Source organism: Manis pentadactyla, chromosome 13 (assembly GCF_030020395.1).
Source record: "Manis pentadactyla isolate mManPen7 chromosome 13, mManPen7.hap1, whole genome shotgun sequence".
NCBI classification, from domain to species: Eukaryota; Metazoa; Chordata; class Mammalia; order Pholidota; family Manidae; genus Manis; species Manis pentadactyla.
The window spans coordinates 99,243,392-99,259,936 of NC_080031.1; the positions used below are offsets into that span (position 1 = coordinate 99,243,392).

The window sequence follows — 16,545 nt, forward strand, 5'->3', positions numbered from 1 at the left end:
CCAGTCAGCCAGGACACCATTAAAAGCTTCAGTCTAGCCACTGTGCCCCCACTCTGGATCTTGGCTCTGGGCCCTGGGCTGGGAGAGTGGTCTGGTTGTTTACCAGGAATTTGGACCTTCTTCAGAGAAAAGCACAGATGACCTATTGTCTAATTCAAGCACTTAGCAAGGAATGACTGTGCCATTCACACCCCCAGCCCCAGGCTAATGGAACCAAAACAAATGGAGACTAGAAGGCTCAGAGATCTTCCTTGGAAGGGAGGAAGGGGAAGGTCCACCCAGTGCTCCACAAGAGTTTGCAGGGAGGCAGGCTGGCTGGGCATTTCCTGGGGCCAGGTGGGCTATGGGAATACAAGAACGTAGAGCGGGAGGCTTCACTACTCCACCCATCACTCTGGCAGCTGCCCCACGCATCCCATCCCCAGCCACTGCCTCATGGCCTTAAACCTTGGCTTGGAGAAAAACGTGAAGACAACTGAATATCCATCAATACAGAACTGGTTAAATAAACTGCATATGTAGGAATATGCATTTAGACAAGTCCATGTTATGCGGCAGCTGATAAGAAGGATGATGTGGCTCAAGCTTACTCATGGTTCTGGAAAGACGTCCATGACTTACACTTTGGTTTTCAGTGTCTGATCCCACTTACTTAAATTTATACATACCTATAGATTCTCGTGTGCACAGATGTGCAGAGAGCAGTTTGGGAGTTTATTATCAAATTCCTTGTGAGGTGGGCTCTGTGCTTTTTCATGTTATACACGGAGATAATGAAGTCCAGAAAGGTTAAACCCAAGGTCTTGTAGCTAGTGATTCACAAGGTCCAATGTGTTGGAGGAGTAGATGAATTAATGCGTGAACTTGCACACAGTAGGTGCTCAACAAATGCGGGCTATTCTTCTAATTATTGTACAGCACTTATCACACTGTATTGTTCTGTCTTCTCTTTTCCCCGGCTCTGATGTGTGAAAGACTTGAAAACAGCATCTGAGGATTATTACCTCAGAGTCTCCTGCACCCAGCTCAGCTCCTTGCAGAGCTGCCACTCCTCAGGTAAAGAGTGAGTGAATGAATTCATAGACAAGTATCCACAGCTCTGTAAATATATTCTCCCAAGTACTTTGCCCGAGTGGCTGTTTCCTTATCCAACAGGATCGCAGATGAGATCAAAGACCAGTCCCCCCTTTCGTCTGGCCCCCATTATGATCTGGAGCAGACCAATAACACAAAGCCAGTGCTCAATAAATACTTTGGTTGACTAAGGAGCCACCCCCCTCAGCTGCTGTGGCAGATCCACGCAGTATCCCCAGAATGGCTGGGGCTGGGACAGCTACCAAGTCCACAGCCATAAGTCAAGTGCACAGAGAGGCTGAGAGACTTGCCCGAAGTCACACAGCAGTTGGTGGCAGGGTTGCTGTGTCTCCTGATCACCCAGCCTGTGCTCTTGTGCCTATAACACCCCTGGTTCTATATAAATTCAGTGTGAGAAAATGGGAAAAGAGCAAAGTTTTGAGTCAAAATGTTTAATCATGATCCAAGAGGCTGGGGGACTGGGGGACAGTCGCAGAAAGAAAGCAAGGCTCAGATGCTCTGGCTCTTGATGCTGAAATGCTCTGCAGGATCCCCAGGCAGGACAGGCAGCAGGCTTCCACCCCCACTCAGAGGACACAAGGGGACAGGAGTCTTGCCCCAGCCCTCACAATGAAGAATATTTTTCTAGGCTGCCTCAGCGCACCCATCCCTGCCTACCAGGAGGCTGGAATAGAGAATGACTGATTTCTTAGAGCCTGGGCAATCCTGGTGGGCAGGAGGAAGGGATCAGGGGAGAGCTTGGTAGAGCCAGACACACTAGAAGAGTATGGCTGCACCATAGTCACTGAGTGCTAAGGTGGCTACACGGCGGTCACTGAGTGCTAAGGTGGCTGCACCGTGGTCACTGAGTGCTAAGGTGGCTGCTTCGTGGTCACTGAGTGCTAAGGTGGCTGCTCCGTGGTCACTGAGTGGTAAGGAGAGGCAGCCTAAGTCAGGAGTGGAGGGAATGAGAACTCAGCTAGTTGCTTCTACTGTGGCCTCATCTGGAGTCGACAAGTTGTGCGGGTTGAGGTCAAGGCTGCCACACTGTTTACTGCACCCCCTTCCCGATGCTGTCCTTTCCTCACCCCTCGCGGGCTGCAGGTCAGGCTGGGTGTGGTAGAAGGGAAGAGGGACCCCGGGAAAGTGTAGCTACCAGAGGCTCGGGAGCAGAATGAAGGCGAGCATGTAAGAGAAACCAGAGGGCACCCAGGTCTGAGGCCTCACAGCAGGGTTTTTGTTCTGTAGAAGAAACGGAATGGAGTCAGCCGCACCCCCTTCACCACCTCAGCCTCAGTCAAGGTCCATTCCCCACCTGCGGTACCCATCAGAGGTCTATAGTGTTTGAGGTCACCAGGAGGTCCCCCCGCTCCATCCTCTCGTCTGCTCTGTCTGGGATTCCTCAGTCAGTTCCCGAAAGCTAAGAGAGGTGTAACAGAGGAGGCCCTACCTGGTGTTCCATCACGGGAAGGGCAGAGTCTGCCCAGTCCCGGGAGAAGAGCTGGCTGTGGAAACGCATCTTAGCCGCGATGGCCTCCGCTGGGGAGAGGAGAGATTGGAAGCAGGCAGATGTTGGAGATTTCTCAGGCTCCCAGAGGAGGACAGGGAATGTCTCAGGGACCTTGGAATATTGGGGCAGCGGGGGGTGGCAAGTGGGAACGGGATACTGGTTGTCCTGATTGCTTATTCCTGGAGCTGAGGAGCGTCCCTGGGGCCTGGCTGAACAGGCAGCGTGGGGGGCTCTCACAGAGCGGGGGAAGGAAGAAAGGCCCAGGCTGGGCGGGCCCATGCTGAGGAGGGGGCTGCTCTGTGTGCAGGAGACGGACAGACCCAGTGTGGATCGCAGAGCTGACCCTTCGCCTCCCCCTGGGCCTGGCTGACCAGGGGCTGGGAGCAGGGGCAGACACTCACCGAGGCAGGGGTTGTGGGAGAAGGACCCCTCCAGCCGCTCACACTCCTCCTGCAGGTTGCCACTGCCTCGGCAGGTGCAGCTTATGGCAACACTGGTGTTGATACTGCTGACAAAGTTGGGAGTCACGGCAGTCCCTGCGGGGTGAAGAGAAGACTGTCAGGGCCTGGGCCAACCCCAGCTTCAGCTCCTGCCTCTCCGCCTGTCTCAGGACCACTCCGTCTGGGCTCGATCTCCAGAGCATTCTCAGCCCCAGGGCTGGCCAACCCAAGCACCCACCCCCACCGCCCCGCCTCACCAATCAGCCCCATGTATGCTCGCAGACATCTGGACTGCTCTGTGGCACAGGTCCCTAGGATGTCCATGGGATGGCAGTGGGTCTGAAAATCTGCCAGGCGCGACCTAGAAGAAGGGAAATTTCAAGAGTCCCCATCAAGGTTCAGCCTTTCCCTTGCTGCCCCTTTAGCAGACATGCCCCTCTCCACTGCCAAATACTCCTCTGCCTTCCTCCTCAGTGAATGAAGCCTGATACTGTCACAGTTAAAGCACCAGCAGCCCAGCCCCTGCAGCACATCACTGCATCTGGGCTCCACAGTCCCTAGTTGTGAGATCTCAGGCAGCTTCTCTAACCTCAGTTTCTGTGACTGTAAATGAGATAAAAAACAGCACTACCTCATGGATTTTGCAAAGATGGACTAACAGAACGCATGGACAGCATTTAGCACAGTGCCTGGTTAGATATTATTATTAACACTCAACCTGCAATAGGTAAAGCTGGTTGTCTTCAGGTAATGAAATTATGAGTATGTTTTCTGTATGTATTTCTGTAGGCTTCCTTAAATTTTGCCTTGTGTTAGATTAGTAGCTTACTTCCCATCACCCCCACTAATTACAAACTCCTTGAAGGAAGGGACAATATCTCAGGCATCAAGCCCAGCACTTGGTGTGTAACAGTCTTGGGAACAGCTACCAGCACAAGTTAACGGGCACAGAGCAGAGCCACCGGGGAGCACAGACCTTAGGCTAGACTTCTTCATTCCAAACCTTAACCAACCTGACTTACTACCTGGGTGAACTTGAGCAAGTTACTTAACCTCTCTGCTGTGGGTTTCTTCATCTAAACTGAAGATGAGAAAAAGATATTGGCATCTATCTTAAAGGGTTCATGTGAGGTTTAGATGAGTTAATACATGTTAAGTACTTAAAACAGTCCCTGGCCCAGAGTAAGTACCCTGTGAGTGTCAGTGTTATGATTACTGAGAGCTCTGACTATGTAGTATTTTACAGAAGAGGAAAGTGGGATGCAGAAAGGTTAAGTAACTTGCCCAACGTTACAGAGAAGGGTAGACCCAGGTTGCAAAACAAGGTTAGCATGGCTCTCACTGTCAACAAATGCCACTTAAATGGATGATAACTTCAATTTGGCGAGTGTTTTGTCCTAAGAAGGCAAGGAAAGCCAGATCAGAATTTCAAATTTGTTGGAGAATATGTACCAAAAACCTTACAAAATCTTCATGTCCTCTGATTTGGTAATGGCAATCACAGCAATGTATCCTAAGTGACAGTTAGATTTGTGCACAAAGATTAATGAACAAGAGAGGTACTTATTGCAGCACTATCTATAGCAATAAAGAAAGCAACCTCAATATTCAATAATAGAGGAATGATTAAGTAAAATATGGGGCATCTATAAGATGGAATACAATGTAGGCATGTAAAAAGGAAGTTGTCAAAGGGCAGTAAGTAACAAAATACACCATTTATTGAGCACTTATTCTGCACCAGTAAGCTAGGCACTCTACATAAATTATGTAATTTAACTCTCACCAGAATCCCAGGAGGCCTGCGTTATCACAGCAGTTTTTACAGAGGACTAAATGGAACCTTAGGTTAAGTAATGGAATTTTAGGTTAAGTGATGGGCTCAAGGTCATACAGTCCCAGGTTTAAATTCACATCTACCTGGCTCCAGAGCCTGTCTTCACCACTATTTCATACTGCCTCCCCGGGAAAATGCTCATGGGATATGTACCGTAAGTGAAAAAAAGCAAGATACAAATACATTCCCAGATACATTCAAATTTTTTGTTTATCTGTTTCCGAAAAAGCCTTGAAGGAAATGCTCCCCAAAGTATGGTAGGCTACCTTCAGGTGATGATTTTGAGTGATATTTTAGTTTGTTTTTGTATTTCTAAGTTTTACACAAAGAAAGAATAGATATTCTTTTTAGAAAAGGGTTCAGAAAATATCGAAGGGAGCTACATGGTGAAGTCAGTCCAGAGGCCCCGGCGGGTAAGACCCAGCCCCGCACCAGCACCTGCACAGCGGGTCCGAGAGGCACAGGCGCCGCAGCTCCAGGCAGTTGGGGGCCCCAGGCGGCAGCGCGCAGCTGGGGGCGATGGTGTTGCGCCGGCGCTGCCCGCAGCCCTGGTCGGCGGGCGCGCACGGGCACAGCAGCAGGCCCTGCGCGTGGGGCTCTGACGCCTTCTCGAAGAAGGCGCGGAGCTGCCCCAGGCAGGTGTGGCGCTGGCAGCGGGACCCCGAGCACGCCTCCCCGTAGGCCTTGCGCAGCCGGTCACACTTGTCATTGAGCGTGCACAGCATGGCGAACTTGAGGCAGAGATCCGAGTCTGGGAGAGAGGGACACCACGTCACCAGCCCTCTCTGCAAACCCACAGCCCAGCCTCTCAAAGAACCCAGTGGTCTCTGATTTGACCCCCGAAGCCCTCTGGTTTAACAAAGACTGTAGTGGGCGTGGGAGGAAGGGGAGCACAGCCCCAAACACGGCCACTCCCGATGCAGGGCTTTCTCTCTACCCATAAACTCTATCTGGTATTCGTGGGTGAGTGGCCCCCATCACTCCTCAGCTGGACTGGGTCAAAACAGAACAAAGCCATATACATCTAGAATTCATTTATCTAGAATGCAAGCAGCCAGAAAGCTCGAATAACAAAACCCTTTCCTCAGTCCTACGCAGTGAGTGAAAACCATGGTGGAAATCATAACCTAGAGGTCCTACATTCTAAAGCACTTTCTGAACGGTCCAAAACAGATGCAACCAAATTCTATTTAGGATCTTTCTTTAGTTTCACATCTGTCTACTCTCCTCAGTTTTATTATCACCTGCCCATCTTTCATCGATTGATGCATGCATAAAATTTCCCCATACTCTGATCTTGGGAAATTATGGTGATTTCTATTAACAGAATATTCAGCAGTCAGAACAGTGGAATAACTGGAACAGGTTATTCCCAGATTCCTTGTAGCTAAAGAGTTCATTATATACAAATAAGCTTTTCTCTCAGAATTCTAATATACAGAACTGGCCGTACAACAACACTCACATCTTTTGCAAAAACAGTGCACATGTGTGCGTTCCTTTCCACTGAACACAAGCAGCTCACTTTCCCAAAAAATGTGCATCATAGTCTTTGCCAGACAGATGGCCTCCATCCTGAGTCACCCCTGAGAGGTCACATTCTCTCACCATTTTCCCTGCCCAACACCTCACCCATCCCATTAGAATGGTTGAAAACAAGCAATTTCCTAGTCTTCAGGGACAAAAAACTACTTTCCTGGCTGCCTCGAATGAGGGTAAATACTCCATTTCAGCACATTTTCTCTGGGACTGCTGCCACTCGACCAAACCCTTTGCAGAGACCCACCTTTTGGAACCAGGGAGGCCTAATGAGCTCCCTTCAAATGCTTCCCTAATAACTATTACATCTTTGCGGATTCGTGAGGCCAGACCATGCCTCAAGCTCAGCCTCCCATCCTGAGCGGGCTAGAACTCTCCCCCAGCCACCCCTCCTGCAGGGTCCAGGCCAGCCCCCACACCCCAGCCTGGCTTGCCCTCCACACCTGGTTTGAGCATGTTCAGTTTGCTGAGATTCATTTTCCAGGGTTTTCTGGTCGCTGTGTCTTCATAGGGGGAGACATCCAGCTCATAGTCACCTAGAGACAAGGCAGAGAGTCCCAGAAGCCTGAGGTTAGGGGCTGAGGGTGGGAGCGGGCAGGCTGAGGCTGTGGGGTCAGACCTCAAAGCCTTTAGAGGAAGGGAAAGGTGCAGCCTCCACCTAACCAGCTGCAAGCTAAGCAGAGGAGAGAAAAAAGCAGAGCCGGAACGGTAGAGGCTGGACTTGATGAATAAACTGGTTTAATGATAAGAACAATAAAACTACCACTGTGTGCTGGTCACTGTGGTATAAGTGAAAGGAAAAAAAAATATATATATATATATATATATATATATAGTCAATCTCATTTAATCCTCCTAAGGCCTTTGAGTGGGTAAGAGGAAACTGAGGCTGACAGCGGTTAAGTCACTTACTCAGGCTCATATGGGCTAGTAAGCAGAGCTGGGTTTTGAAACCTGAACTATCTGATTCCAGAGTCTCTGCTCCTAACCATTAGGCACGCCGCCTGTGGGCACATAAGCAGGAAAGAGGACTCTGTCTTGTTTTTCTCTTGGTGTTGGGGAAGGAGCAGCAGTTGACTCTGTTGCAGGCCTGACCGCCTAGCTATGCAGATGCATCACACACCCAGGCGATGGAGGTGAGGCCAGGGCCCCAGACTGAACCTGACTGAGAAAAGCAGAGAAAGAAGAGACAATGATCACAAAGGACACATGTCTCTCAGTCACCCCCAGGGGCTGTGCGGCCCCTAAGGGGATGTACTAGGTCTTATAAAGTCACTGCATAGCTCATACTCATGGTAGGTGCTCAATAAATGTTGGCTAATAAATCTTGGTGGAAGAGAGAGGTGACAGAAGTGGGCTTGCAGGGTGTCACCCGATAAACCTTTGTGAACCCATCATTAGGAGGGAGGGGCTAGGGATGATGTCAAGCCCCCAGGAAAGGATGGTCTGGAACTTAAGAAGACCTGCGAGTTGCAAGGGGAAAGAGAGGGAGGCAAGAAGCCTCGGAGGGAGTTCTGAAAGAGAAGTGATCAGCATGAGGAACGGAAGCCAGGGAACAAGGAGTGTGGTAAATTGTATTAGTGTTCCCAAATATTGGCTACCCACCCTGAGGGAGGATTGTACATTCCCTCCACCCCCACGCCCGGCTGTTGCCATGTGACTTTGAGGCCCCCTATGAGAGAAGTATACTTCCCCAACCCCCTGTAAGGCTTGGCCGGGTGACCTTGGCCTGTGGAGCGTGAACTGAAGTCAAGTGAATCACATCTGAGCAGAAGCTTTATGAACCACCACATGGTCCTGCCGCTGCTCTTCCCTCAACAAGCCTGGATCCTCACGTGAAGAAGGGAGGGAGAGCAAAGACAAAGGCAATTCCAGGAAGCCCATGGGGGCTGAATAACATAAGCAAAAAATACATTTTGTTGCGGAAAGCTAAAAATGTGGGGGTTGTTTGGTTGGTTGTTACTGAAGCATAACCTGGAGAATTCTTACTAAAAATTTACCTGGTATCTAGAAATGGAGTGCTGCAGTATCAACAACGAAAACAAAGACCCAGCACGTGTAGGATCAGCTCTGGGACTGGCAAGTGGGTGGTGAAGAAGCCATTACTGGGAAATGGAAAGATGGCAGCCTTCTCTGCAGGGGCAAAGTGTTTGGCAAAATTGTTGCCTGCAATAACTTGGAAGGAAGAGGTTGTGCTGAGCTGTACTTCAAGGGTAAGTAGAAGGTTACTAGTGGTCTTACTTGCTACTGGCTGCATTTGGCAAGGTGCTACAGGAAAAACAGAGGCTCGGAGAATTGGGCAGTTTGCAAATAGGGAGGAAACGAGAGAGAATCCAGAAATTCCAGGACTTGCAGGATGAAATGATACAACTGCTTCTCATATTCAAATGTGAAATGATAAAATTGGAAAATGCTTTGAGTAATAAGGTCAATTATAATTTAGCCTTGGGGCAAAGACCAATTCAAGTATGTGGTTATCATGTCCCTTGTAGAGACCTCTCACTGATTGAGACGGTATCCAATAAACCCCGCCAGTTGGACAAACGTGCATAAGTTAAAAAGACTAAGGTAGTGGCTCTCCCACAGAAGGCTGATAAGGGCAAGGTACTTCTAACTGGGTCTAGAAAGAGATGCATGTCTTGAAAAGGATTATAGGAAAGGCTATTGGGACAGGAGGTAACAGAAATAAAAAATATAAAAAGCAATTGTGTTTTGAGAGAGTTACACTGCGAAGGGCCACCTGAATTAAGAGCCAATCTGAATTAAGAGATTGTGACTATTGGAGACTTAAAATACTCCAACATTCCTCAGGTAGGAAGCAAGCTGAGTATGCTGCTCCATCCCCAAGGAAGTCGTCTTTAATGCCCTTCTCAGACGTGGCCAAATAAAATAACAGAAGAGGAAGGAACTCCTGAGAACAATGGATACAGCAACCCTCCCCTGGAGCAAAAGCAGGGCCTTATTAAAGGCAATCCGTACTCCCAGGGAAGACGGCTGCTGCAGCATTTGGCCCCTCCTTGCCTTCTCTCCCTTACCACCTCCTTTCTGGTTAATGAGTATGTTTTCTATTAAAGGCTGGACCAGGACTCTGCTCTCACTGTCTCTGAATTTATGAACGACATTGTATTTGGAACTGCTTATGAGTTAAGACCGTTTTCTTCTACCTCCTCTCCACACCCTTCTGTTCCAGGAGCTCCCAGTTTGGGCGTCAGCTTTGTTCAGAGCTCTGTCAACAGGCAGCTCCATGTTGCCAGGTAAGAAAGGGGGAAATAGAGAAGAGCCGGCAGTGTTGTGGGGCCCAAAAGGATGCTGCCAATTCCCCCCTCCACTTCTTACTGATGTCAAAACAGAGCTGCATTATCATTCCCCACCAGAAACTACAGTTTGGGCCCTATCTTGTGGGATTAAAAAACAGTGGGCAAGTGCCACCATCCCTAGCTTCGTCTGCCCTGGCGGGGGGGCTCACCGAGGCTGCGGGCAGGGTGAACGGCCCAGTAGATGTCCAGGCAGGCAGCTCGGTTCTTCATGCGCCTGTGGCAGGTGCAGCGCGTCAGAGAGCTGTTCCTCAGGAGCTGTGCTGCCTCCACACAGTCCGCAGGGACCCACGGCTCCTCTGCGGGTGAGGGGGTACTTGCACTCGAGATGCAGGAATTCAGGTGTAGGTAGGCAGCACTGCAGGTGGGATCGGCCAGGCACTTCTTCCTGGCCTGGACACAGCTGTTCGCGAGCCGACCCTCTGTGGGGAGGAGGTCCCCTAGGAAGGGAGAGAGCAGGTGAGGCCCACAGAAGGTCAGAGTAGCTGTCTGGGAGTACCAGGTTGTCAGGCAGGGTGGGCGCACTCTGGATGAAACTTTGGGCAGGAAATTCTTAGGGTGGCACGAAGGCCTTTAAGAGTAAGTGGGGGAGAAAGAAGCCCAGCAGGCATGGAGAGTCGCATCCAGACAGAACAGTTCAGGCCCGAGAAGAGGTGAGAGTTGAAGAGAGGCAGCTCAGCCTCGCGGAAGGGCGAGGGGCCCAGCTGACTGACGCTGAGCCTGCTGACCCTGCCAGGCGGAGGGAGGAGGGCCCTGGGCAAAGCTGCGCCATGGACAGGACTAGCATCACAACGAGAAAGTTGAGCACATGTGTGTGAGTAATAAATGAGAGTGAGCAACCACTCTTGAGTCTTCCGTTAAAAGTCACTTACAAATACCTTGCAGTGGGAACTGGTTTGGACTGGGGTGGGCGCTTTTGCAGATTCTGCCACCCACTCAGGGATACCAAAGTTGGTTATGATTCAGCCTGCATCCTAGGACCTGATCCCTATCAAGGGCTGGCAGAACAGAACACCATCATCCCCCATTTTTCAAGGCAACATATTTGGAGTCATTCTTAACTCTTCTCTTTCCTTCACATCCTGTGTTCAATCCAACAAGTCCTGTCAGCTCCACAACATATCTGGAAACTGTCCTCTTCTCTCCACATCTCTAGCCATCTCCTTTAGCGCAAGCCACCATCAAGTCTTGTCCTGCTGACAAGGTTCCTCATTGGTCTCCCTGATTCCATCTTCCAAATATATTCTTCCATACCATTCAGCCATCTTTTTTTGTTCTCTGGCTTTATTGAGGTATAACGGACATAGAACGTTGTGTAAGTTTTAGGTGTACAACACGATGACTTAATGCATGTATATATTGTGAAATGATCGCCACAGTAAGATTAGTTAACACTAATCCTTCACATAATTACCATTTTGTTGTTGCAGCCATCTTTTTAAATGAAATTTTTTTATGTTGGAAAACATTTTTATTGAGGCAAAACCCACGCAACATAAAATTAACCATCTTAAAGGGTATAAGTGGCATTCAGTACATTCACAATGTTGTACGACCATCACTTCTAATTCCAGTACATTTTCATCGCCCTAAAAGAAAACCTGTGCCATTTAAGAGTTCTCCATTCTCCCTTCCCCTTAGTCTCTGGCAACCTCTAATCTACTTTCTGTCTCTACAGATATATCTATTCTAGAATTTTCATGTAAATAAAACCATAAGATATTAAATCTTCTGTATTCTGGCTTCCTTCACCTAACATACTGTTTTTTTAGGCTCATCACTGTGTAGCATGTATCCCTACTTCATTCATTTTTATGGGTGAGTAGTATTTCATTGTATGGACATACCACCTTTTATTTATCCACACATCAGTTGATGGACATTTGAATTCTCACCTGTTGGCTATTGTGAGTAGTGCTGCTGTGAACATTCATGTAAAAGTATTTCCTTGAATACCTATATTCAGTCTTTTGGATGCATACGTAGGACTCGAATTGCTGGGTCATCTGGTAATCCTATGCTTATTTGAGGAATCACCAGATTGTTTTCCACAGTGGTTGCACTGTTTTACACCCCCACTAGCAAAGTACAAGGCTTCCAATTTCTCTACATACTTGCCATCTCCTGTTATTTTCCAGTTTTTTTTTAAATAACCATCATTGTGGTGTGAAGTGGTATCTCATTATGGCTTTATTTGCATTTCCTTAATAACTAATGACATTAAGCATATTTCCATGTGCTTGTAAGCCACTGGCAATATCATATTTGGTAATGTTTTTATTGAAGTATAATATACAGAAAAGTACATTAAAAATGTACAGTTGAATACACCTGTGCAACCAGACCCCCCAAATAAAGGACCAGAACATTACCAGCACCACATAGCCCTCTGCCAGTCACCATCCATCCAATGAAACCAGTATCTTGATTTCTAAGCTGAGAGATTATTTTTGTCCATTTTTCAATCATACAACATGCACTTTAAGTCTTGGCTTCTTTTGCTCAGTATTGTGTTGTACTGTGTTTATGAAATTCATCCACACTGTTAAGTATAGCTATAAAAATATTATTTTCAGTGCTGTATAGCATTCCATTATGTGGAATACATACAACATAATTCTAATGCTGATTGGCATTATATGGGATCATTTCTTAAAAATTATAAATCAAATAATCTCATCTCTGCTTAAATCTCTCCAACAGTTTCTGTTTTTGCACTTAGGTTAGGATCTAGTTTATACACCCTGGTTTATAAAACCCTGAAGATGTGGTCCTTGCCCACCTGTCTAACCTCACCTCCTAGCCCTCTCTTCCTCTCCATCCACACTGGCCTTCTTTCTGGTTGCCACTGAACAAGACAGCTTGAGTCCACTTTTGGGTTTTTGCCTTAGCCTTTCTTTCTGCTTGAAATGCTCTTCCCCTGATCTTCACAGGACTGGCCCTTTCTGGTAATTCAGAATTGTTTGCAATCTAAACGTCATCTCAGGAAGGCCAACCCACCAACCAATGTAAAATAACCCCCTCGCTACTCTAACACGTTACTACCCCAATTCTCTGCACAGCACGTATCATCACTTGATTTTTTTGATCTCCCCTTTTAGACTTCTGTCTATCTTATCACTACACCGTCGCCAGTGCCTAGAACAGCGCTTGCTCTTTGTGAGATCCTAATATTTAACAAATAACCAGATAACAAAGACATTCTGTGAGCCATCTCTGTCAATTTTCCGGGCCCCTTCCATCTACTTACAATCAAAGAGTCCTAAAATTAGGAGGGGCCTCAGAGTTTATTTAGTCCAACCTCTCTTCCAATCATAATGATAATCAATTAGATAACTTGTTAAAACTTGGGTTTCTGAGCCTGCTAATACAGTTTCTGAACTGTTGTAGCCTGAGTGCCAGCAATGGCCAGGCCAAGCCTCTGCTCGCTCTGGATTCCCCTTCTTCCCTCTTTTGAGGTGCATCTACACGGTCAAGAGCAACCCGTAGCCAGGCTGTTTCCACGACCGCATCTCTAGGAGGTGGGGAGAATCAGAAGCAGGACTGCTGTTCACTCCACCTGGGCGCCAACTCTTCCACCCCTTGCAGGGACTGGGGAAGTGGACACCGGGTAGAGAACTCCTGAAATCAGAATCTCTGGCAATAAAGCCTGGGAACCGGAGTTTGAGCAAGTCCACTGGAAAGTAGGATGCACCCTAAAGTTTGAGAATTAGTGCCATATCCAATGCATAAAGACAGAAAGACAGGATCAGTCGTACCAATTTTTCCTTTTGTTTCAGGCTCCAATATAGCAGTGTTATTCTTTTAATCTAAATTTTTGATATTTTGTTCATCATGGATTTAGGGGGCACTAATTTTGATTTTTTTTAATACATTGCATTAAAATTTTCTTTGACTACTGGGTTTCTGGGTACCCCCTTCACTCACCTCACTTTAGTCCAGCCCCGCTTAGGACAATTTACTTTACTTCCGGGATCTTAGTTTCTCAAATGTAAAATGAAGGGACTGGATTAAACCAGAGTTTTTCACTGGAGGGCATGGAGAAAAGAGAGGTTAGGATCCCTTTAGGGGCACATCAGAATTTCCAGAGGGACTATATGATTTTAAAAAGTATGTATGATAATTTTATATGTGGAAGATGAAAAAAAAAGCTTTTGAAATTTGAAAAAATATTTAAGGAAGGCATGAGATTTTTATCTTTACCAAAAGGGGCACATGGGTTTAAACAGCGTGTGAAATACTAAATGTTTAAGATGTAACTTCTGGTAGGTACTCAGTAAGTGCTCGCTGAAAGAAATGTAGCAGGTCCGAGTCTCATTGCTTCAACTGTACTAAATACTGAGTTTAACAATTTTCAAAAGCCTCTCTAATTTCTTAACTGATAGTTCACCAAGTCTGAGCAGCAGTGGGGTTAGGGGAATTGCAGATCAAGAAAAGAAGATGAGAGCCGGGTTAAATTTCATCATAACAGGGTAGAACTTGTTCCACTTAACTGGGTAATGAGGAAGGTGTTTAATGTTAACCCTTGATCCTGACCTGCAGCCGCACCGTTATTAGGATGAGTGAAGCTTCCAGGCAGTCAAATCTAATTGGTTATGTCTTGCTGCCCTGATTTACTGATGGAATCAACCTAGACTAGTCCTTTCCTTCCTTCCTTTCTGCATCTGTCTTGCAGCCAAGACTGCATTTCTGCAGTACTACCTTGTGCACCAAAGTCACAAGCCGTTGTGTGATCTGTCTCTGCCTCAGGATTCTCCCCACTCTGGCCCTGGACAGGAGCTCCCCAGTGACATTCCACGCTCCCATGCCAGTCCTGCCGATCATGGGCATGTTCCCCGGGATCAAGGAATTGCCCCCTACTGTGGGGCAATGACATGGTTCTAAAGTCAAGCCTTAAGCTATGTATTCCACAAAACACCTATTGTAACAAGTCAAGGCACTGTGCTGGACAGCTTGCAGGGAAAGGCCACCTTGCCCAATAGCGAGTTCTCTGCTCCAATTAAAATAATAAAAAGTATATCCTGAAGGCGGGGAGGAGGTAGGTTGGTGGTGAGCAATATTCTCAGCAACACAACCAAATAATGATGTTAGCAAATTCTGGCAGCAGTTTACATCCCTAATTTGTGACAAGTCAGTTCTAACAAACACTTCTCTTTCTTCATCTCCCCCTAATGTCCACTTCCCTGGCCCTTACGAGGGGCGGAGGAGGTGAAGCCCAGGTGGAGCAGACGGCAGTCCGGCTCCTGATTCTCCCCGCCTCCTAGGGATGCGGTCGTGGAAACGGCCGAGCTGCGGGTCGTTCTTTGACTGTGTAGACGCACCTCGAAAGAGGGAAGAAGGGAAACCCAGAGCGAGGAGAGGCTTGGGCGCCCTGGCCGTTGCTGGCACTCAATCGACAACAGTCGAGAAACTCCGTCTGCAGTGGGACCCAGCCCCTTCCCCGCCCCGGGCTTCCTCCTCTAGTTCCCAGGCTCGGAGAGCCCGACGCCGGGGACCGGGCTGCGGCGCGGCGTCTGAGCCCCCGGGGCGGCGGGCCCGGCGCGCAGCCCCCACGCCCCCCTGCGGCCCCAAAACGCCGTGGCCCGAGCGGCCCCGCGTCCGCGCCGACGACACTCACCGGCTCGGAGCAGCAGCGGCAGCGGGAGCAGCAGGAGGAGCACGGGCGGCGGGCGCGGGCTCGGGGGACGCGCCATGGCGGGGGGCGCTCTGCCTGCGCCGGGCGCCGCGCGGCCCTCGCTCCCCGTGCCGGAGCTCTGCGCGCCACGCTGCACACCGCCGTCCGCCCCGCTCGCGGGCGCGGCGCCGCCACGGGGTCCTGGGCGCCGCCCTCCGGCTCGGGGGCGGGCGGGCCATGCGGGCCGCCTCTCCCGCTCGCCTCGGGGCGCGGCGGGGCGGGGGCGCGCCGGGAGCTCTACCCGCCTGGGCCCACCTGCCGACGCTGCCGGCAGCGCTTTGGGGCGTTCAGCCCGGGACTCTTGGAAGCGGCCGCTGGAGACGCGCAGTCTCGGGCACCCAAGTATTTAACCAGAAAGGCAGCCCTTTTCACCTTCTAGCCACCCCCTGCGCCCCAGGGACAAGCACCACAAATGAAATCTTGGAACAAAACGTGAACAAACCAGCGCAAGGGCGGTTGCATTTCCAGTATTTTTTTTCCACTTAGCATTTGCACATCTATGATTTCATTTCACCTCCTAAGTATCTTCAAGAGTAAGAGTCAACTGTTGTCGTTGACCCCATGATTCTGCAAGATGGGGCCCAGGCAGGTGAAATGGCTTTGCTAGGAACAGACCTGAGGCTAGTGCCCAGGGCTGGGGCCAGACTCTACTCCAAAATCAGCACCTTAGGTGTGCTGAGGAAGGAAACCCTCTCAGACTAAATAGCTGAGGTTTCCCTGGACGGACAAGGTCGCTGAGGAAGGTGGCTAGAGAGAGACCACGGAGGAGCCTCATCATTTTGAGAAGATGTTTCAGAGAGCAAGCTACTCCATCAAGATTAAATAGGCTGAAACACGGCTGAGTCCAGAACCCACAATTTCTACCCAGAGGCGTAAGGGTACTGGGCCTAGGGCTGATTCCCACTTGGTCCCAGAGTAAATCTGGGGACAGAATGACTTCGAAGAATGAGAACTAAGGAGTGTTTAGAAAGAGAACAGGAGGAAGAAAAGAAGTAGAGGGTTTTGCCCCTCACCTCCAGCTCAAGCCCTCTCTTACTTCCACAGCCAGCCTGGCAGAGGGCCAGCAGGCAGGGTACTGAGGAGTGCAATAGAAACCTCCGAGATTTATTGGCTGCTGCCTGTGAATATGGCCATCCTGCTGTGGCCTCTGGGGGGCA

General features: G+C 49.0%; 1 protein-coding gene across 2 annotated transcripts; it reads right to left on the reverse strand.

Annotated features, from left to right (window-relative positions):
• Positions 1 to 1,885: 1,885 nt before the first annotated feature.
• Positions 1,886 to 15,511, reverse strand: GFRA3 (GDNF family receptor alpha 3). Of its 2 annotated transcripts, XR_008993434.1 has the most exons (9): positions 15,332 to 15,511; positions 9,867 to 10,154; positions 6,844 to 6,936; positions 5,300 to 5,612; positions 3,282 to 3,385; positions 2,986 to 3,120; positions 2,525 to 2,613; positions 2,163 to 2,316; positions 1,886 to 2,021 (listed from the first exon to the last, which is right to left on the reverse strand). XR_008993434.1 is itself a non-coding variant. In XM_036897338.2 (8 exons), the coding sequence occupies exons 1-8, from the start codon at positions 15,405 to 15,407 to the stop codon at positions 2,227 to 2,229; spliced, it is 1,188 nt and encodes a 395-aa protein (XP_036753233.2). In that variant the 5' UTR covers positions 15,408 to 15,511; the 3' UTR covers positions 1,915 to 2,226. The 2 variants fall into 2 exon arrangements, 1 of the variants encoding a protein (XP_036753233.2); XM_036897338.2 differs by having other exon boundaries at positions 1,915 to 2,316.
• Positions 15,512 to 16,545: the final 1,034 nt, after the last annotated feature.

Excerpts from the sequence above, each read along its gene's own strand:
- GFRA3 (XM_036897338.2), bottom strand. The coding sequence starts at position 15,407 with ATGGCGCGTCCCCCGAGCCCGCGCCCGCCGCCCGTGCTCCTCCTGCTG. Across the intron at positions 10,155-15,331 it reads GCCGCTGCTGCTCCGAGCCG|GGGACCTCCTCCCCACAGAG; the intron begins GTGAGTGTCGTC and ends CTCCCTTCCTAG. Across the intron at positions 6,937-9,866 it reads TCACCCTGCCCGCAGCCTCG|GTGACTATGAGCTGGATGTC; the intron begins GTGAGCCCCCCC and ends CCTTGTCTCTAG.